This window comes from Micromys minutus, assembly GCF_963924665.1.
Source record: "Micromys minutus genome assembly, chromosome: 10".
In the NCBI taxonomy this organism is placed as follows: domain Eukaryota; kingdom Metazoa; phylum Chordata; class Mammalia; order Rodentia; family Muridae; genus Micromys; species Micromys minutus.
The window spans coordinates 23693642-23714944 of record NC_137979.1 but is presented as its reverse complement, the minus strand read 5'-3'; the positions used below and the strand labels follow the sequence as shown (position 1 = coordinate 23714944).

General features: G+C 47.5%; 2 protein-coding genes across 2 annotated transcripts; both read right to left on the bottom strand.

The window, feature by feature from the left end:
* Positions 1 to 2620: 2620 nt before the first annotated feature.
* Positions 2621 to 4965, bottom strand: FBXO39 (F-box protein 39; the record flags this gene model as incomplete). Its single annotated transcript, XM_080922946.1, has 3 exons — positions 2621 to 2749; positions 3343 to 3519; positions 3943 to 4965. 3 exons carry the CDS (start codon positions 4963 to 4965, stop codon positions 2621 to 2623), a joined length of 1329 nt encoding a protein of 442 aa, XP_080779072.1.
* Positions 4966 to 8316: 3351 nt separating this feature from the next.
* XAF1 (XIAP associated factor 1) lies at positions 8317 to 20348 on the bottom strand. Its single transcript, XM_080922928.1, has 6 exons — positions 20283 to 20348; positions 18557 to 18692; positions 16794 to 16989; positions 14548 to 14636; positions 12130 to 12447; positions 8317 to 8906 (listed from the first exon to the last, which is right to left on the bottom strand). The coding sequence occupies exons 1-6, from the start codon at positions 20312 to 20314 to the stop codon at positions 8832 to 8834; spliced, it is 846 nt and encodes a 281-aa protein (XP_080779054.1). The 5' UTR covers positions 20315 to 20348; the 3' UTR covers positions 8317 to 8831.
* Between the last annotated feature and the right edge of the window lie 955 nt (positions 20349 to 21303).

Here is a 21303-nt window from a genome sequence, read left to right as displayed (position 1 = left end):
AGCCTCTCAGTAAGGAAATTACATACTGTAGCTATCCAAAGCTGTTAAAAAGGAGAGCAGGATGTGACTTTATGCACAAAAGTCTTAAAGGATAGACAAACAGGCCAATGAAATCAATAGTTTCCAAAAGAAGAAATGCAAATGGCCAATACTTTTTTTTTTCTCAAAATGTGTTCAACACCTTTAGCAACTAGGAAGATGCAAATTAAAACTACTTTGGGATACCGCGTCATCCCAGTCAGAATGGCTTTCATCAAGAAATCGGAGGGGGCTGGCAAGAATGTGTGTGGCAAGTGGAACCCTTGTTCAGTACTGGTGGGGAATGCAAACTGGGACAGCTGTTATGGAAATCAGTGTAGAGGTTTCTCAAAAAATCGAAACTAGGACTACCATGTGCATGTGGTCCACGTATACCACTTCTGGGCATAAGTCCAAAAGACGCAATATCCTTCCATACTTATCGCTGCTCACACTCAATGAAGCCCATCTCTCGGGCCGTCACCAGATGAATGAAAAATGAAAATGTGGCTGTCTTAGTCAGGGTCACTATTGCTGTGATAAAAACACCATGGCCAAAAACAACTCAGGGAGGAAAAGGTTTATTTTGTTCACAATTCCATACAACAGTTCGGCATTGAAGGAAGTCAGGACAGGAACTCACACAGGGCAGGAACCTGGAGTCAGGAGCTAATGCAGAGGCTACGGAGGGGTGTTGCTTACCGGGTTGCTCTTCATGGCTTGCTCAGCCTGCTTTCTTGTAGAACCCAGGACCACCATCCCAGGATGAAACCACCCACAATGGGCTGGATCCACCCCCATCACTAATTAAGAACATGTCTTACAGCCAGATCTTATGGAGGCATTTTCTCAACTGAGGCTCCTTAATCTCTGACAATTCTAGCTTTTGTCAGGTTGACATAAAACTAGCCACTTCAGGCTCATATACACAAAGCTATAATGAAAACTAAAGGTACGAAATATGCAGGAAATGAATCTGGAAAATATAGTAGTAAGTAAGGTGACCCAAACTCAGAAAGTCTGGAGCCACATGCTCTCATATATTTGTAATGTATACATGATTATATGCAAATGAGAGTAAATATGGGTAAACTTAAGGTACTAGAAAGGAGACTAAGAGAGAGTTAAGAGAGCTAAGGGAGGATGTGTGACAATGGGGATGAGGGGTCTTAAAGAACACTGAAGGGATTTACAAGGGGACAGTGAGTAGGGAAGGGAGAGGAAGGAGAATTATCAAATGCTTTGTTTGACAACGCCATAATGAAGTTAACACTTTATGGTTGATCTTAACAATGAAGAAGCTTTAAAAGACATCAAAGGACCACAAGAAAGACTCCTGGTAATCCAGTCCCAGGACTTAGTTGTCATCCATGACTAGAGACACACTAGGTTGTGTTCTTAGTTCTAAAAATGATATGGTCACTGTAGAGAACTAGAAAGATAAAGGAAACATAAAAAAGACAAAAACACCCACCAAAATTCTACCCCCAATCAACTTCTGTTACATCTCTTATTTGCTTTAAACTTGTCTTTAGATGTGTTTTATATGATAGATATAATTCTAAATATAGAGTTTTGTGGGTTTTTCCCTCTCTTCACATAGCATTAGGTCACACTACATTACAGATTCTTTATAAACATGGTTGTAAAATGGCCACCTCTAATCTGTCTTTAAGTCTGAGGTCTGAGCGTCCAGACAGAAAACTAAAAGCACTAGTCAGGCCAGGGCAGGGGTCTTTCACAGGGTTGATAACCCAGCACCTGAGGTCCCTCTATGGGCTGCTCCATCCCCAAGTGGCTCCTTCTGAGAGTGGGAATGGTCCTGCTTCGTCCAAGGAAATAGTGGTGGGTTCTGATTGTGTGTGATCATACCCAGGGAACCTCAAGGTCAGGCGGCTTTGACTCGAAGGTCGGCCAGGATACATAGCATTTTTTGTGTCATTATTTTATTTTTCAAGACAGGGCTTCTCTGTGTAGCCTTGGCTGTCCTGGAACTTGCCCTGTAGACAAGGCTGACTTCTCACTCAGAGATCCACTTGCTCTGCCTCCCATGTGCTGGGATTGGAGGTGTGCACCACCACCTCAGTACAAAGCATTTGTAAATGGGTAGAATTGGTTGGCAGAAGGTTTGTTCACTGACTGCTCACACCTGTCCGGGTAAGTAGAGTCCAGACTCTCTTAGAAAACTTACTTTGAGTTTGCGCTGTAGCTGAGTGGGTGTGCCCACCCAAATTAAACAAACAAAGAACAAACAAACAAATAAACAAAACAAAAGCCCAAACCCAACCCAAACCAAACCACCACCATCAAAAAACAAAACAAAACAAAAAACCAACAAAACAAAACAAATCCCCCCAAAACTGTACCAAATGACAAAAAGAAGCCAACTGGGATTGTTGGTAAAGATAGCACTTTAAAGATGCTTGCGGCCTGACCATAACCAACAGTCCAGCCTTCGCAAGGCTGGTCATGATGGTGTGCAACTGGCTAAAGGAGAGAGAAGAAAAAGGGATGAGGGTATGGGAGCCCCAAATGTAATTCACTGAGAACCAGGCTCTCAGGTTCAAAGTGCATCTAGATGTCTTCCTTTGGAGAGCACTCTTTACATCATGGGGTAAGCGATGACAAAATAGTTAAGATCTGAGTCGATCAGCTTTCTGTATTTCCTGTAAATTTCCCGAAGGGTCTTGTCCTCTTCATTTGTCTCATATCGGTTTGTATAAATTCTCACCTGTGCCAATAAAGAAACACATGCACACATGTGTACGTGCACATGTGCGAGTGTGCTCACACACTGTGACGACATCACTTAGGATCTGACAACTATCCAAATGCATCTATACACACAAAATTAGTGACAGAATCAGAAAACAAACAAACAAACAAACAAAACACCAAGCAAATTTCCCTTGGTATCCACAGGGATTGATGCCAGGCCCTCTTTGGATACCAAGATGCATGCATGGATATTTGAGTCCCTTATGTAAAATAGAACAGTGCCTGCAGATTATCTCTAGGTTGCTTAGAATGCCAACTATAATTCAGATATTGTGTTTAGTGAATAGCAACAAAAACAACAACAAAAAGCCTATACATTCTCAGTAAAGACATACAGTTGGCTAGATTCACGGATGTAGAACCCAGAGGAGATGAAGAAGAGACATAAAGATCCTGTGTGTGGTACTCATTATCTCCCATGGACAGACTCAGGGGCAGCACCCGTCTCATATCTGCCCCTGTCCCAGTTTCCAACGGGTATCAGAGAAAAAGTGCCAAGTCCAGATGTCCCTGCTTCAAGCCATGAGAGCACTTGAGGGTCCTTACCTTCAGTGTTCGCAGGGAGCACTGCCCCTTTTCCTGGCTCTTCAGGATCCGCTCCACAAACCTGACGTCCAGGAAAGCCCAGATTTTGAAGTAATACAGCTTCCGACAGGCCAGGATGAGGAGATGCAGTTGCTCATCTAGAGACTCGTGATTATTGTTGAACTCGAATGTTAACTTCTAGAAAAGCATAGGGGGTTAGGGGTGGGGGACAGAGGTGCTGGGACAGGCCAGGGGAGGTTTCTTCCCATTTCACAGTTGGTACTGACCACAGGAACCACAGGGCCACCTGTGCGCTGCTGGGAGCCAGTGGGAAGCTGGGGAGCTGTCTGTCCCCAGCAAGGCATTTCCTGGCTCCAGCATCACAGTTCTACACTAAGGATAAGGGAGCTTTTCTTGGTCGACAGCCAGCCAGTGTACCATGGTTTTCTCATCTGCTGTGGTCTCAAGAGTGTGTGGGAGGCTGGAGAATATGCTTAGTAACATCTAGAACTTTGAGAAAGAATTAAGGGAGGATGTAGAAGCCTAGCCTAGAACAGGCAGTAGGCTTTCCTGCAAACAAGAACTCCTCGCAAGCTCCTGGGAGTCAGACTTGCCACTCACCTGCAGAGTGTTCCGGAAGGTGGGCAGGAGGTCTGTCAGAGTAGGTTTCATGGACCAGTCTGGGTCACTGAAATAGCAGCTTCTCAGGCTGATGCTCCTGACTGGAATCTCCTGCAGCAAGATCCGGGCTAGGCGTTCGTATTTCATCACCCGCTCAAAGAAGAAGTTCACCTTCAGGTTGCTGGCCTGCCTGGCCAGCTTGGCCCAGGACATACCCCAGACTACCTGACCGTGAGGGTCATGAACATGGCATTTGATGTTCATGGTCCGGAGGGTACCAGCATTGTTATCACTCAAGGTATCGAGCAGCTCGTCAGAGATACAGTTGTAGTTGAGTGTTAGGAACGTCAAGTTATGGAACGTGGCCATGGCCTTGTTGAACTGGGAGCTGCCGTAGACAGCCAGGTGGTGGCTGAAGAAGTCCTCAATGTTGAGCTCTGAGGCCATGTTCTCATTCCGCATGTAGCTCAAGGAGTTGAGGATGTGGCAGCCTTGCTCCACTGTCAGCCGGGCTCCTTTCAGGCTGAGATGGTCCAGGTGTTTGCCCATCTTCTTTAAGAAAAAGCTCAGGCTCTTGATGAGCGAACCCCTGATGCTGCTTCTCCAGACCAGCCGGTCCAGCTCCAGGTGCTGGATAGAGAATGACCGCAGGCGGTTGTTACTCTTGCCCAGGCACGACAGGAGGCCTCGCATGGTGACCTGGAACTTCTTGGTCAAGACCGCATTGTAAGGGTTCAGGAATTTGATTTCCAAGTGTTCCAGGTATCGGCCAAATTTCTTAACGTACCAGAGTGCTGACTCGAATTCAGATGCGTGTACCCTGGACGGCCTTCCGCTGAACGTGATGGTCCTGTATCGCCAGAGGTCAGCTGAGTACATAATCTGGTTCCACTTTCTGCAGACGAGGGCTGCCCTGGACCTGTCCCTGTCTCCCAGCCACCAGAAAACGCGCCGCAGGCACACATCTGGCAGAGTGGCCCAGCAGCTCTGTTCTTGGAGCTGGGTTACTTCGTCTTCATTCATCAGAGGACCCAGATGTACCGTGTAGTGGCGTGGTGAGCAGGGCTTCCCGAAATGGGGAAAGAATACAATCGAGTGTTCTCTGTGAGGGGTTAGAAAGGAAGCCTTGTTACCCGCCGGGTAGACATCAAATGCAATTGAACAAACTTTTGCTGCTTTTACTGCACTGTATCAGGCACTTGGCCAGATGTAAGTTGTTCACTGGTGAACCCAGGACACACCCCGCCCCTGTGAAGATGGCTTAATTTCATCTAGGGTCACAGACCAGTACCCGGTTTCAGCACACTGAGAAGTGGCCACGTGGTGGCATATTTCGGTAATCCCAGGACTCGGGAGGCTGAGGCAGAAGGAAAACAAACTCAGAGCTCGCCTAGGCCACCACAGTGAGTCCCAGTCACCCTGGACTATGTGGCAAGATCCTGTCTCCAACAAAACATCTAAGGGGTGTCAGCACAGTGAGAGAAGGGAGGAGGTCCAGCAGTGCTCACGATGCTGTGGGGTAGCACAAGTGAGCGGCTGATTTCCATGTAAGGAGAAGGTGTCCAGGGCTTCAGACAGACCAGCCTGGCCCAGTGACAGAGGAGAAAGTGACTATATTTACAGGTGGAGGGGACAGCCTGTACAAAACCCCAGAAGCACGAATTCATGTGATGTGCTCACACTGGTGGTGTAATAAGTGCTTGCACATCTTAGACTTGTAAATTCTGTTTAAAAAACCAAACCAGCCCTCCCGGGCCCCCTATCAAAAAACAAACAAACAAACAAACAAACAAAAAAAACCTTTGATTATAGGTAAACAAATTGTCCAAGGTTATGAGCCTCTACTAGGGATAGCATGGGTCGAGAGGCAAGAAGTTAATCTGGGAAAATAAAAACAATTTAAAAAGTCAAATTAAGAGCTGGGATTTAGCCGGGGAACAGTGTGTACAGCATATGCTTAGGGTCAATCCTTAGAACTGTATCAGCTGGGCATGTGCTTCCCAGAACAGTGTGTGTGTGTGTGTGTGTGTGTGTGTGTGAGAGAGAGAGAGAGAGAGAGAGAGAGAGAGAGAGAGAGAGAGAGAGAGAGAGAGAGTGTGTGTGGTATAGAAAGTTTTCTCCTTCTACCCTGTGTGAGACAGGATCTCATTTGTCATTAGATAGTGCAGGAGCCTCTGAGCTCTCTTCTGTTTACAATTCCTCTCTTGTAGGACAGCCAGGGTCACAGCTACAACCTTATATAAGTCCTGGGGATTCAAACTCATGTCCTTATGCCTCCATGGCAGGGGCTTTACCCCTTGAGCCTTCCCCCCGCCCCCCGACTGTGAGGGTTTTTGTTTGTTTGGTTTTTAGTTTGTTTTTGTGTGTGTGTTTTTTTTTTTTAACAAGGATCCTCCAAATAAAGGATAATAGCATTTTTACTGACAGGAGACATGGGAACTTAATGGTCTGTCAGTTGCTACTGTGATCTTAGTAAAAATTTTTTGTGTGCCTCAGTCTAACAACAGAATAGTAATTCCTTTCTTCTAATTTAAAAATCGAAATAAGCTGATCCAGGGAATACACCCAGGAGGTAGAAAGTTCTCTGTAAGAGCAAGCTGTCATCAGTAAGCTGGGGCCAAGGTACTTCTGCATTTTCCTTACGAAGAGAAGGACACGCCCATTTTGCAAAAAGAATCTAGAGGGTGTTGGGAGTTTAATGGGGTTTCCTAGTGAGACGGTGTTCTAAGTGTAGGGTGTGGGATCCGAACCCATGCTAGTAATCCCAAACCTGGGCTTGGTCTACCATAACATGACACAGCTGCCAACCAGCGAGGGAAACTTAAGTCTGTCCTGTCACCAGGGCGGCGCGCCCCTCCCACGCGGGCCTAGCGGCTGCGCAGGGCCACCACTGCCCTCCGGGTATGTGGGTGCCTCGGGCCACCCGTTACCGGCTCGCTGCGCCCGGCTCGGGCTGCAGGGACGCCGAGCGCGCCTGCCCCTCCGCCCGCGCTGCTGCTCCCACGCCGACTCCGAGAGCAACAGGGGTGGCGCCCTGCGCTTGCCTCGGCCAAGGCCCCCCCGGCGCCTTTGTGACGCGCAGCCACCCACTGGCTCTGTTAGCCCTCTGCCGGTCACTGAGTCCCAAACCCGGGAGTTGCCAGATCGACTGAAGGCGAAGGAGAGGGCACTGCAGAACCCCCAGGAAAGCGCGCAGAGGCAGGAGGCTGGAGGAGGATCACCAGGCGCTCTGCCCATTCCCCTGCGCATAGCCGCGAGAGGTCTGAACGCACCACCGTGTTCAGGTCGGATCCCTCCAGTTTTGACCTCCAGGACCTCTGAGACTCAGTTCAACGCCCAGATGAGGCCTCCTCCCATCCCACACTAGCCATGGCCTTCCACTGTCTTATCCTCAAATGAAGTAACACCTCGCCCCCAAAGGATGGGTGACAGGACTTGAAACTTGCAAAAGCTGAGGTCAGTCTCCCTTCCTGGCTTTCAGAAGGTGGTGCACACCTAATCCTTGGCCCTACCGACCCTGGTGGGTAGCCTTTGTGCTGAAGCCCAGGGCTAAAGGTTGAATATTGTGTCTGTCCCCAGATTGGCAGATACCTTCCCGGAGGGGGACTTCACCTTGTCACCCTCTCCATCACCGTCGTGAAAAACACAGTTCACAGGAAATGAAGAGATAGTTTATTTTGGACAAATGAGTGACCATGATCCAGAAATACAGACCCAGTTTGCCTCAGATATCCGTGTTCTGACTTTGGCAACAATTTCTGTGAAGTTTTAAAATAACAGAACTGAGAATGTCACTTTACAAATTCTGGCGATACAAGTAGGTGGTCACAGTAAAGCAGGGAGACTTTGCTAAAGGCACCAGATGCATGTGACGACCTTCCTAGCAGTTGGGATCTGCTCATATGTTCCAAAACGCTACCTAGGAGTCACAGGATGTTAGGTCACACACAGATGTGGACAATTAGCAGCTTTTTAAAGGGCTAAGATAGCTCAAGATGGACCTGCCTCATGCCAACCTCCCCACAACCCTTCTAACAATCAGCCTTTTTAGAACGCTCAGTTCAACTACTTTCTGGGAACGTCTCACTGTCCTTTCCTCCCCTCCCTTCACCTCCTTTCTTTCCCTCCTTCTCTTTCCCTTCCTTTCCATTTTCCCCTCCTTCCCTCCTTCCTTTCTCCTGCTGTATCCTCCCCTCCAGGCCTCATTTTCCTAACCTGTCCTGTCCACAAGAACCAATGAGGAAAGTAAAGAAAAAGGACAGAGAGACACTTAGGATAAAGCAGGGGGGCTCTTGAGCAACCCAGCAGTTAAACCTAGGTGCTTAGGAGTTCAGTGCAAGAAGTGAAAGCCTTTTCTCCCAGTCATCTGTAGCTCAGAAGAAGGAAAAGTCATCTTCTGAAGCCCAAAGATGAAAGCCTGTCTCTTTTCCTAAAGACTACCTTGCCCTGAGCCCAAGATGAAACAAGCCCAGGGGACATTGTGGAAGATGGGGCCAAAAGCCGGTGAGAACCAAAGGATTAGGGGCCAGGTGGAGTGCTAGCAAATGCTCTCCCAGATTTGGCATGGCCATGGCTGTTGCAAACAGGCACACATCAGCTGTGTTTAGCTACACAAGACCTGGATGAGCATGTGTGTGCTAGCATGTGTGTGTGCACACACACAAGCACCAACAAACATGGACTCAAGATATGAAAGCAGGGAACTGTTGGAAAGAAGGGGTTCATAGGAGGTGGCAGAAGGCAATATGGATAAGTATGACCAGAATACATTGTAAACGGGTATGAAACTTAGAAATTAAAGGGGAAAAAATTGGTTGCAGAGACTGATAAGGAAAACAAAGTCGTGACCACTAGGAGAGGAAGCTGGGAAGCTAGTGTGAACTGGGAAGCTAGTGTGAACTGGTGCTCTTCAGAATCCAGCTGGCCCTCCTCTTCTTTTGATGAGCTAACCTCAGGCACTTCTCCTAAAGAAATGAAAAGAGATGTTAAAAAGCTTCAAGTGGGAGGCAAGTTATTAAGCTCTTTCTTGGCTTTTCTGTCATCAGTCTTCCCCACCAACATGGACTGTCAAAGCCAGGGCTTTCCGAATGCTACACCAGCCCTTTGGCACATGGCCACACCCCTCCCATGCTGCTAGTTTCTGAACCACCACCTCTGGATGTTGCTGTCCCTTATTCTGAAACATGGGGTGGTGGTACCCTGTGACTGAGACAGAACTGCATAGAAGAGACTGAGCAGGGAGGGTGACCGGAGACTTGGGGTAGTGCCTAGTGGAGGTGGGCATCATGGGTAAATGGGGAGAAACACATGCACATCTTCTGCGCGGCCACTGCGATTAGAGAGCCATGTTGTTTACTTGGTTAGTGTGCCAAGTCACAGAACGGAGGGATGGAGGAATGTGCATGTCAACAGTCCCAAACGTTCGTGTTTGTATATGGGTACTATCAGGGTAAAATACAGATAACCCATTGACTTTCAACTTCAGAGACCCAAAGAATCACTGTGTGAGAGACAGCTATTCTCCCTACATAATAGATTCAGAGTTGGGAAACAGAAGCAAGCCAGTGAAGCGGTTTACAACCTTGTACTGTCTCTGAAGAAAGGCGCAACTGGTTAGCGCTCCCATTTGGTACATGTGGACTTTATAGTTCTCAAGTGTGAAAACCTTCTGCCCACCTTTTCCCATAGGTTCTCCAGGTGGTGGCGGTGGCGGTGGTGGTGATGGTGATCGTGGTGATGGTGGTGATGGTGATGGTGGTGATGGTGGTGGTTGTGGTGGTGATGGTGGTGGTGATGGTGATGGTGGTGGTGATGGTGGTGGTGGTGGTGGTGGTGGTGATGGTGGTGGTTGTGGTGGTGATGGTGGTGGTGGTGGTGATGGTGGTGGTGATGGTGGTGGTGGTGATGGTGTGATGGTGATGGTGATGGTGGTGGTGGTGATGGTGGTGGTGGTGGTGGTGGTGGCACTTTGAGAGCCTCCTCTATCCTAGTGCAGGGGCTCAGATGTGAAACGTTTCAACCCAGATGTAGACTAAGAAGCAACCAGGCAGATGCATGCCAGTCACAAGCCACAGAGGACAAGGGCAGAGCCCCTCCTGCTTACCTGGGATCAGTAATGAGCTCTAAATGCACTCTCACACTGAAATGCATTTTCATATTAAAAATAGACCACAACGGTAGATTTCTGCGGACACACTTAGATTAAAAATGGTCTCAATTTCTTGGAAATTCAAATTTGATCCGGCATGTTGTATTTTTTACTTGCTAAGTCTAACAAAGATGGAGAAAAGTGTGGAAGCGACCCACTGAGGATGAAATTAGTTCATGTTTATAAATGCATAAGTAAATTTGAAAAAAGGATTTAGATCTCCTGTTTTAAAGGACTGCACCTCTTAAAAAAACAAAGGCCAACGACAGAGTAATGAATATACTTAGCACACGGGCCACAGACAGTTGAGCCCAGTGTTTGTTGAAGGGGTTCATGCTGAGAAGATTAAGCTTTGAAAGGGCACCCACAGGCTGCTGATGTTGCTTTCTCAGTGACTGGAGACTGGAGGAGAATTAGCTTGTGTGCTTGTGTGATGCTGAAGACTGCCCCTAAGGCCTTCTGCATGCATGATGGACAAATGCTCTACCACTGAACCATTTACCTAGTCTTCCTTCTCCATTTATTTATTTCCTTAATTTTTGACACAGGGTCTTACTATTTAACTTAGTTGGCCTTGAATTCACTACATAGCCTAGGCTGCCCTCAAATTCAGGGTCCTCCGGTCTTATCCTTCCTTTTTAGAAATCTGTGTGGCGTGCAAATATGAGTGTGAAGGTCTGTGCTTCCCCACGTAAAGGCCAGAGATTGCCATCTTGGTATTTTTTCTTGACGTGTTTCTGCCTTGTTTGGGATAAGGTCTCTTGCTGGTCTTAACCACCATTTTGTCTAGACTGGCTGGCCAGTGAGTCCCTGGGACCCACCTGTCTCGTTTCCCCTAGCACACTGAGGTTTCCAGAATGAGTCATTGTACCTGGCTTTTGATGGTATCTGCAGATTTGAACTCATATCCTCAGGCTTGCACAGCAAGCTCTTTTAACCCTTAGTCACCCCTTTAGCCCCTGCCTCCTTCACTTTTCCTGAGTGTTAGGATTACAGGAATTCACCACTACACCTGAGTGTGCTGGTTAGGTATTTTTTTGTTTTTTGTTAACACAAACTATGGTCATCTGGAAAGAGGGACCTCAAGATAAGAAAAACGTCTTTATCACTTTGGCCTGTAGCAAATCCATGTGGCTTTTTTTTTTTTTTTGATTGATAATTGCTGAGAGGAGGTTTTTTGTAGGCAGTACCACTGGTGGGCTGGTGGTCATGGGCACTATAAGAAAATAGGCTGAGCAATCCATGAGGAGGAAGCAAGCCAGTAAGCAGCATTCCTTCATGACCTCTGCACCACTTCCTGCCACCAGGTTCCTGTCCTAACTTTCCCAGCAGTAAGGTGAAATACACACTTTTCCTTTCCAAATGTCTTAGACAAACAAAGAAGCAATAATTTGGAACAACCATCTGGTAGAGCAGTGGTAGTGAATGTCTTTAATCCCAGCACTGGGGAGGCAGAGGCAGGTGGAGCTCTCTAAGTTCAATACCAGCCTGGTCTATAAAGCAGAGTTCCAGGACAGCCAGGAATACACAGAGAAACCCGGTTTTGGAAAAAATACAAAAAGTCCCAAAGCAAACCAAACAAAGAAAACCTAACTAACTAACCAACCAAACAAAACCCCACAGTAAAAGAAGATTGCCTTGGATGGAAAACTCAGGGCGAGAAGGCCAGCTTCTGGAGATAAGCCGCCAACTGCCTTCACACCTGGAGCCAGGGCCTTCTGCAATATCTCCATCTGGAGCGAGGTTGCTGACGCCCCTGGGCTTCACTCTATAGCCTTGGGGTATAGGGCCTGATATAGGTGCAGACACAGAAGAGGGCCAGTTCTATCTTCACCGGTCACCCAGTGGCTGGGAGGTGACACAAACCAGGTAGCCAGAGAGAATGCCAGGACACACAGAAGCAGGAGGCAGGGGAGGAGCTGGCCAGTCACAACACTGAGAAGCTACCCCAACCCCAAGGCTGGAGAGCTTTAAGACACTGTGCAACCGGTTCCCAGCCAGAAGAGGAAGCAGTTAGGGGTGCGGGGAGAATACGGTACCTGGTGCTCCTTTAGAATGGGCACAGGAAGTAAGATTCGGCACTGACAACAGTTCCGGAGGATGTCATAGGCGGTTTCATCTCCTTTAGGAAGAGAAGCCCTTTGCTGAAGCCCAGACATCAAAGGCAGATCCACAGCGCCATTTTGGTCCTTTGTCTCTCGCTTTGTTGAACTGTTTCTAATTTTTGTCTTTGGACGAACATCTTTACTCACTGTGGATGTTCCATTTCTAGTGTCCATGGATGCAAGGGCTGGAGGAATGACTATGGTTCTTCCATCCCGAAGATATACCACATTTCTTGGGGCTGAACATTGTTTCTGCAAATGTGAATAATGCGCGAAGTTAAACAAGCATCAGTTCAGCCACAAAAGTTGGACAGTGCAGCTAAGATAACCTGAAAGGTTTCCTCCTATAGACACTTAGAAATGATGGGTAAAGACTAGTGAGGTTCTGTGCGCAAGGGGGCTTGTTGTCAAGCCTGAAGACCTGAATTTGAACCTTGGAACTCCAACAGTAGAAAGAACCCATCCCTACAAGACCTTCACTCAGCAAACACACATGCACGCACACGTTCCCACACAGAGTGATTTTTTTTTTTTTAATCCTGGATAATTTAAGGCAGACATTCAATTTTACAGCTAACTTTGCTAGAAGAGAGATGACTTACAATAACCTGTAAGTCCAGTTTTCGGGGATATGACAGCTTCTGGCCTCCAGAGACACTGTATGCGTGTGTTGCTCACACAGACAAGTAGGCACAAACATATACAAATAAATAAACATTAATTTGAAAACAAATAAAGCATGATTGCACAAGCCTTTAATCCCAGCACTTGGGAGGTAGAGGCAGGTGGATGTCTGGGAATTCAGGGCCAGCACGGTCTTCATAGCAAGTTCCAGGATAGCCAATGCTATATAGAGAAATTTTGTCTCTTTTTGTCCCCTAAAATAAAATCCAAATGTTACTCCTGCTAATAGGGGGCTGTGGTGGTCGTGATGGCTCCTTTCCTTGCACACTCAAGGGATTATAAACGAGGCTTCAAACAGCCTACCTGGCTGCTGGCCTGCTCTTTTGCTGTTCGAGGCAGCAAGGCTCTCCCTAGGCTCCTGATGCCAACACTCTGAACTTGGCTTTTGAGGCTTCAGAACAGTGAGAAATACATTTCTGTTATATACTGGGCTGTGGTCTTCTTTTACATTGCAAATGGACTGGAAGACATGGGTGGTCAATCTTGTAACTAGGGGCTTGGGCAAGAGGAAAATCCTACTTGTAAAGATGAGAAGAAAGGGAAAGCCCCCTCCCCTGCACCACACTGCCAGGAATAGCATGTTTCTGGTGCTGTAATATCAAAAGGCTAGGTCACCTCGAAGACCCCTTACTCCCGCTGTTCCATAGTGTTTTTATTATTATTATTATTATTATTATTATTCTTTCTTTTCTTTTTGACAGTGTCTCACTATATAACCCTGCCTGGCCTCAAATTCAGGGATCTGCCTGTCTCTGCCTCCCCAGTGCTGAGACATTCTATTTTTTTTTAATAGATAATTGTTTAGAAAGGTAAACAGCCTTCTGTCCATGGGCAGGGCAGGGTGTGTGAGTATGTGAGGGACAAGAAGTTTCTGGGAGAGAAGCTATGGGATCCTTCTCAGGAGGAGAAGGCTCATAAGACAAGAGCACAACTTGCCAGTGTTCTAAAAGGCATTTAAGGCTATGGAAGAATCACTCCAGTAAAACCAGTCAACCAGCTACGTCATCTGCCATCGTTAGAGTCCCCTTTTATACCCAGTATGCTGTGAGTGTTATTATAAGGAAGGTGGGGAAAGCCCTTTTAGTCTCCTGGGGGAGGTCACAGCCCAAATGCAGGCAGAAAGCCTGAGAGGGCAGGTCCTGTTGAGGACCATATTGCAATGTCCCGGCCTGAAGGTTGGTGATGCTCAGAGGTGGTCAGAGGCAGGGGAAGTGGCCAGAGCTGCTCTTTGATGAGCCAGGCAGAAATGAAAACTATGCAACTAGTGGGATTTCAATGCATGCTATCAAACCTCTAAAAGAATTAAGTACTGACAAAAATATATTCATATAGTGTTATGCCAAAATGCCTTTAAAAATCTGTACATATATCCCTCTTTTTTAAAAAAATAAAGTTGTAAGAGAAAAAAAAAAGTAAAGCCCCCCTCCAAAAAAAACAAAACAAACAAACAAAAAAAAAAAAAACCCAACTATGCAAGTCTGTCCGAAGGAAACCTTGGAACAAAGCAAAACAAAACAAAATGAAAACAACAGCAGCAGCAGTAAACAAAGGTCAGAACCTTTGATAACTGTGCTCTGCAAGATGTGTTGAGAATCTGCTGCCGTACTTTGCTCTTTGGAATATGAACTGCCTCCTGGCAGAGCTAGAAAGTGGATAATTGCTACTCACCATATGGGAGGCATACTTATTTTCTGGAATCATTTGTTTGCAAATATCACAAAGGGTTTTTCTTCTAGGAGATGATACAATTTTCTTCCCTGAGTAAACAAACATCACAAATGACTGCTCTTGACAATGGGTGGCCCATCTTTCCCCCGGTTTCTCCCATGGCCTGTACTCATGGACATTAACCATTCCTAGGTCTTGGGTTTGCTACCCTGCCAGTTGCCTTAGCCACACAGGAAAGGCTAACTGGATGGCTGTTTGTATTACAGTGATACTCAGGACAAAAGATGACCCAGACGAAGAGAAAACTTCCTGGAGCACAGCTTTTTTAGTCAATTGAAAGGGGCTGAAGATAGCTGCCCAGCCTGCCTAATTGAGCTATTCTACCCAGCTCCCAGTTCTACAATTCAACCAGGTGTTGGTTGTAACATCGTGGTGTTAAAGTTGTGTTGTATTGAAGCTGTCAATGACCTTGTGTTGCGGACTGTTGGTTGTGTAGGAGCCCAGGCAGGCACAACATTATGAGGGAAAAGTACATGAATCTCATACATCCTGCCTTTCCACCAGCCAATTTTGACCTTGGGTAAAGCGTTGACCTGGTGGGATTTACTAAGGGGTTTCACATTTTCTCTGCATGTTATCACATTATCAAAACAACCAATGAAGTCAAGGAAAGATGTGTCACATTGACATCTGTGCTTTTGGTAAACTCTCCTATAAAGAGGTCGGTGGTAGAGCATGTGTGAGGTTCTAGCTTCAAATGCCTAGTATTGGAACTGGAGATACAGATGGGGGGAGGAGAGAAGGAAGAGGAAGGGGAGGAAGAGGGAGTAAGGGAGAGAGAGAGGGGGAGAGGGAGGGGAGAGGGAGGGGAGGAAGAGAAGAAGAGCAAGGAGGAAGAGAATGAGGTTATCCTAGAAAGCTAATATACAAACCTAGTCTTGTAGCAGCAGCCTCCCATCTGGCCATCCCTAACTGCTGTGGTTTGAAGGAAAACACCCGCCCTCCTTGCAAGCTCATGTGTTTGAACACCTGGGCCTTAGCTACTACTAATGCTACTTCAGAAAGCTGTGGATCTTTATGAGTTAGAGCCTCACTGGAAGAAGTTGGGCGCTAGGTGCAGGCTTCTTAGCCCAGCCCTGTAGATTTATGTTAAGGCAATACATGATTAAGGAGAGGAGGTGGGAGAAAGGAGAGGAAACGGAAGAGGAGGAGTGAAGGAGTAAAATGGAAGAGGAGGAGTCAGAAGAGAAGGAGGGAGGACTGAACCGGAACAAGAGCACTGTTCACGGCAAGCGAGAGGGATTTCTTAGGAGGGGAATAGAGAGGGTGGTGGTAAATCTGCCCAGAATAGACCACAGTTTGTTTTCCTAATTACTGAGTCCTGTTTTCATTGAATGGGGTTATTTGGGTTGAAGAGGAAAATGCAACAAATGGGTGATTGGGTTGAAAAGGATATTGCAACACAGTCCCACATCTTGAACTCTCTGATTCCTGACTGTAGTTTCAGTGAGACAGAAAGGAGCGCCTCATATTCCTGTGGTCATATCTTTCCCCAACACATCAAGGCTGTTATATCCTCAAAGTGTGAGCGACTTCCTTCCTTCCTCAAGCTGTTTCTGCTTGTCTTTTTTGTTTTTTAATCACAGAATGATAAAAATGTGCAGTAGCCTAGGATTTAGCTCAGAGCCGGAAGCTGGAGTGTCCAGTCTTGTTTCCTTTTTTTATTTAAAGATTTATTTATTATATGTAACTACTCTGTAGCTGTCTTCAGACACACCAGAAGAGGGCATCAGATTTATTACAGATGGTTGTGAGCCGCCATGTTGTTGCTGGGATTTGAACTCAGGACCTCTGGAAGAGCAGTCAGTGCCCTTAACCACTAAGCATCTCTCCAGCCCTTGTTTGTTTCCTGATCTCTCTACATTTTCATCTACAGGATGATTCAGGTGCACCTTACCAGGCTAGTGTTGTGTCTTATGGAATGTAAAGAAAGCCCAACATGTTTAGGATTTCCTGTGGCTTTCTCTCACTCTTCAGTGTGAGTTCTTACGCCACCATCCCTGGCCTCTTGTTTTCCCTGATTCAGTCATTGAAGGCTACTACAGACACACAAGAAGGCTACTCCGGTTTAGTGGAAACACACAGAATGGACACTTTCCTGTGCTGACAAGGGTTCTACTTCTTGCATCCTGCCCAGGAGACTGTCTGGCTGCCCTCTCCCTCTCCAGCTTCTCCCTGCTGCTCACCTTCTTCAGGCCTGTTCTTTGTGCTCAGACACACGTTTTTGTGCTGGGCCAGTACTCCGCGTGGGATGGGCTGGTTGCAGTGTGGACAGTTCTCTGTCTGGCTGCCACAGTGGGACTCGTGGACATCCAGATTGCTGAGTTGCACGGCCAGCTCACAGAACTTGCACTTGGCAGGGTGCTGTTGGCTTTCCTTGGTCTGTGGGAAGATGGAGGACATAGGCCCAACCTAGGGAGTTGAAGCCATCAGTGAGGGAAGACAGGACAGGAACTCAAGGAAGGATCCCAGAGTCAGGAATTGAAGCAGAGGCCACAGAGGAAGGTTGCTTACTGGGTTGTTTGGCTCACTTTCTTTACAATCCAGGACCACCTGCACGGTGGGCTGGGATTTCTCACATCAGTCATTAATCAGGAAATTGCCAGTATACACATCCACAGGCCAATCTGATGGAATTCTTCAACTGAGATTTCTTCTTCCTAGGTGGCCACAGCCCATGTTAAGCTAACAAAAACTAACTACTAACTCATGGATGGTGGAAATCTCTTCTGTTAAGCATGCATGTATGTATGTATGTATGTATGTATGTATGTATGTATGTATATATATATATATATATATATATATATGTACATATGCAGATAAATCTGCATCTCTGGGATGGGATTGTTCTCTTTCTCCTAGCCACTCAGGTGGGAAAGTAGTGGTGGTGGAAATTTTTATAACTAGCTTCTTCTCTCCCTTCTCCCAGGTTATCCTGCTTTCCTATAGATGAGAATTCACTCCAACTTCAGCAAGGGAGGGCTTGCATATGCTGCTGACATAAGTCCAGACTATTCAAACTGTTCTGGCTAGTTTTATGTCAACTTGACTGAAGCCAGAGTTATCTGAAAGGAGGGAACCTCAACTGAGAAAATGCCTCAGTAAGATCTGGCTGTGAGATATTTCTTACATAGTGATTGATGGGGGAGGGCCCATCCCATCCCTGGGCTGGCAGTCTTGGGTTCTATTAAAAAAAGAAAAGAAAGAAAAAGAAAGCAGGCTGAGCAAGCCATGGGGGAAGCAAGCCAATAAGCAGCATCCCTCCTTGGCCTCTGCATCAGCTCCTGCCTCTACGTTCCTATTTTGGTATCCTTTGAGGATGAACAGTGATACAGACATGTAAACCAAACAAAAACCCTTTCCTCCCCAAGTTGCTTTCATGGAGTTTCATCAAAGCAGTAACCTTAACTAGGACACAAAAACCAGTACAGAGAGATGTGGGTTCAGCCCCAGCCTCTGGCCTCTCCTTACACTAGTTGGCCTCGCTGTGCTTCACATTTGGGTCCATGAGATCCTAGAGGGCAGAGACCAAAAGTGGCTGCTCCAGTTTTCCTCTAGTGCCTAGCCCAGGGCTCAAGAAGTATTTGTTGGATGAGTTTGAATCTAAACGGTTGCCTCAGCTTGATTCTCAGAAAGAAAAAAGCCCCAAGAGACCGACTCAAAAAGGTAGGAAAGAAGACTGAGCTGGGCCCTCCTGCCTCTTTCTCACAAGCCTCTAAGAACAGTTAGCCTTTCTTGAAAAGGGTCCCTTGTTCTGCTGGATCCATAGTCCTGCAGTAGCGAGTAGAAAGGGAGAAACTGGGGACAGCCTCGGGGTAGAACAAAACAAAAACCGCTTTTCACTTCCAAAATGGAGGCCAAACATGGAGGAGCTAAATAAGTCATGCACCAGGCCAAGGAAGGCTGGACTGCAGTTGCCGACGCCCCCTCTGTCCCACCTGCTCACCTGCTGGTGCATAGCTTCCACGTGCTCCTGCATCTTTGCCTTCAGGATGGGCTCCTCACATTCTGGGCAAAGGACCAGGAAGCGCAGGCAGTGGGCCTCATGGAGCTTGAAGTGGAGAGAGGCCACACTTCTTTTGCTTCAGGAGGAAGTCGGGGGAGGAAGAAAGGTGCAGTATCTTAGTATAAAGCACGAAGCCTTGTTGTATATCTGGGGTAAGCTTTTTCCAAAAGAAACGTGATGCTGACGATGCGCTCCTGCCCTGCTAGTGCTGGTGAGTCAGAAAAATTCACTATCATAAAACAAGTGTGAGGGCCGTCTGCAGAATACCACCCTGCCTAGGAGAGTGTGGGGAAGATGTTACCAGGGCAACAGGCAACTTTCAAGGGTGATGATAGATTTCATTTCCTAGATTCTAGGATGGTTTCATGGATATGTACTATGTGTCAAGGTGTGTACTTCAAACATGTCCAAGTTAGCTAGGGCTGTTGGCACAGGTGTTCATGAGACTGAGACAGGAAGATGGCTAGTTTAAGGCCTACCTAAGCTATAGGAGTGAGTTCAGGATCAGCCCGGGGCAACTTAGTGATACCCTGTGTCAAAAGGAAAAGGAAAAACAGAACTGGGGATAATGCAACTCAGAGTGCTTGCCTGCTTTGTGAAATGTCCTAGGCTCAGTGCCCAGGACCACTCTCCAGCATCCTCTCCCATCCTCCCGCAGAGATGGGGTGGGGAGCTTTATCCTTGTCCAGTTATCTCCTAGGAAGGCCATCACAAATAAGTACAGCGTTTGGCACTACAGCCCTGCCCTGCTCGCACTTCAGAACCTCCAAGGGTTTCCCAACTCTCAAAAGCAAAAGTCCATCCACCCAGCTGTCTCCTGTCCCTAGGCTCCTCTGCAGCTATCCAGAAAGCTGCTGAGACCCAGTGGAGTCTCCCATTTGCAGGGCAGGGTATCCTCTGACATGCTCATCACTACGAATACTGCCTGCTCATTCCACCAGCTCTTGCTGATGGCAGCTCAGGAGAAAGGAAACACAGGCTATATCCCTAAAGAACCAGGTGTTGAGGGGAGGTGTCCCCAGGGTCCCGGGATCTGGCTCATGGCCTCACTGCTGTTAGCCTGATCCAGCTGTACCCACAGTAGCACAGAATGACATCTCTTACTCTGTCTGCCCTCTCTGTTCTGACTGCCTACATACTCCATAGTCCAGAGGTCCTGAAAGGTAAAGTGGAACGAAGGTCTTTGGGGGAGTTTTACCCTAGTTACTGCAACAGGTGGGATCTGCTGAGAGACCAGCTTTCTTTCCTTGCAGGTACGGTCATTGCCTCCTCCTCAGTCCTTCATGTTCTTCCTCCCACCTCCCTTGTCAGGCAGGGGACAGGAATAACCCTGGAACATCTCTTAAGGTTCCTCTCACCGATGGGTGGGAAGACCATGCTGCTGGGGCCCCACAGTAGGGACCTAAGCTCTCACAGGAATAACTAGCCTGCTAGGGACCAGTCCCTCCATATTTCATGGCTGACCAGCCAGCCTGAAACTCCCAAGCTAAGGGTGAACAGTGATACTGAGGTACCACAGAGCACTCATCCAGAGATCTGGAACCTCTTAGGTTCCAGTTCCCTTTGGCTTGCCCTCAGGTGCTGTACTTCATCCTCCCCACTTCAGAATTTGTATGCTCTGCTCTGCCCCTCTCTTGAGCCAGCCCTGGAGAAAATGCCTTCTTACCAGTTACTGCACACTTGGAAGTCATCCTCCATGATCCGCTCCTTAGAGTACTTGTGTGGAGTTTCAGTTTCTTTGCACCCAAGGAAACAAAACTGAAAGTGTTTCCCCAGCCTGACTCATAGCGGCAGGGAGGAGGAGGAGGAGACTTCCTGGATTCTCAGCCCAGGGCAGTTCCCCGATCTTGGCAGCTAGACACTCCCAGAAGGCCATCCTGCAGCACGGGCTTGCCTTCTGCCATGCCCCTAGTCCTGTGCTGCTCTGTGCTACTGTGACTGTGACCCCAGGGTTTTCTCTGGGCAGCACAACAGCTCCTCCCTTTCTTCCCCTCCCTCCCTGACTGGCTTTGCCTTCATCTGGATCCCGCCCCCTTCTCAACCTGTGACTCTTCCCCTCTGCTTCTCTCTGGTCTCTCCTTTGATGCTAAGCTTGAGTCTCTTCCCTGAAAAATCAGCTCCTATATGCCCTGTACCCCTGTGTGTGGGTTCCTGTTTGTGGTAACTTTGAAAATAAAGTCTGTGAGGAAATAGATTCGGGGTGCTGGATGCTCAGGCTGCAGGATTTGGGGCAAGTCTTAAGGGGAGGGGCCAGGGATGACTGTGTGTCTCCTTGACTTGTTCTCTGCTGGGTAACAAAAGAAAACCAACAAACAATGGCAAACAATAAGGTAAGTCCAAGGTGGCGGCACCATTAAGAGGTCTTGCTATCCCATCCACAGCTGGTAAAACTGAGGCACCAAGGGACTGAATAGCAAGTAGCCAGGCAATGTGGACCAAGGTGTGACTCTTCTGCACAGCCACCATGCTGGAGGAGCTGCACTCAAGTCCAGACAACTGGAAGCCTGGGTCACCTCAGCCTTCTGCAAGCTGTCTTCTGGCTGACTGGATTACACTGGGGCTCCCGGGTGACATTAAGGTCCAGGTGCTCCTAGAAACTGCATGCAGAATCGCTGCTGGGTCAGTATATGTTTGTCCCAAGGAGGTGCCACAGCCACAGGCAGTTGCCCGACAAGACTAGCTGACCC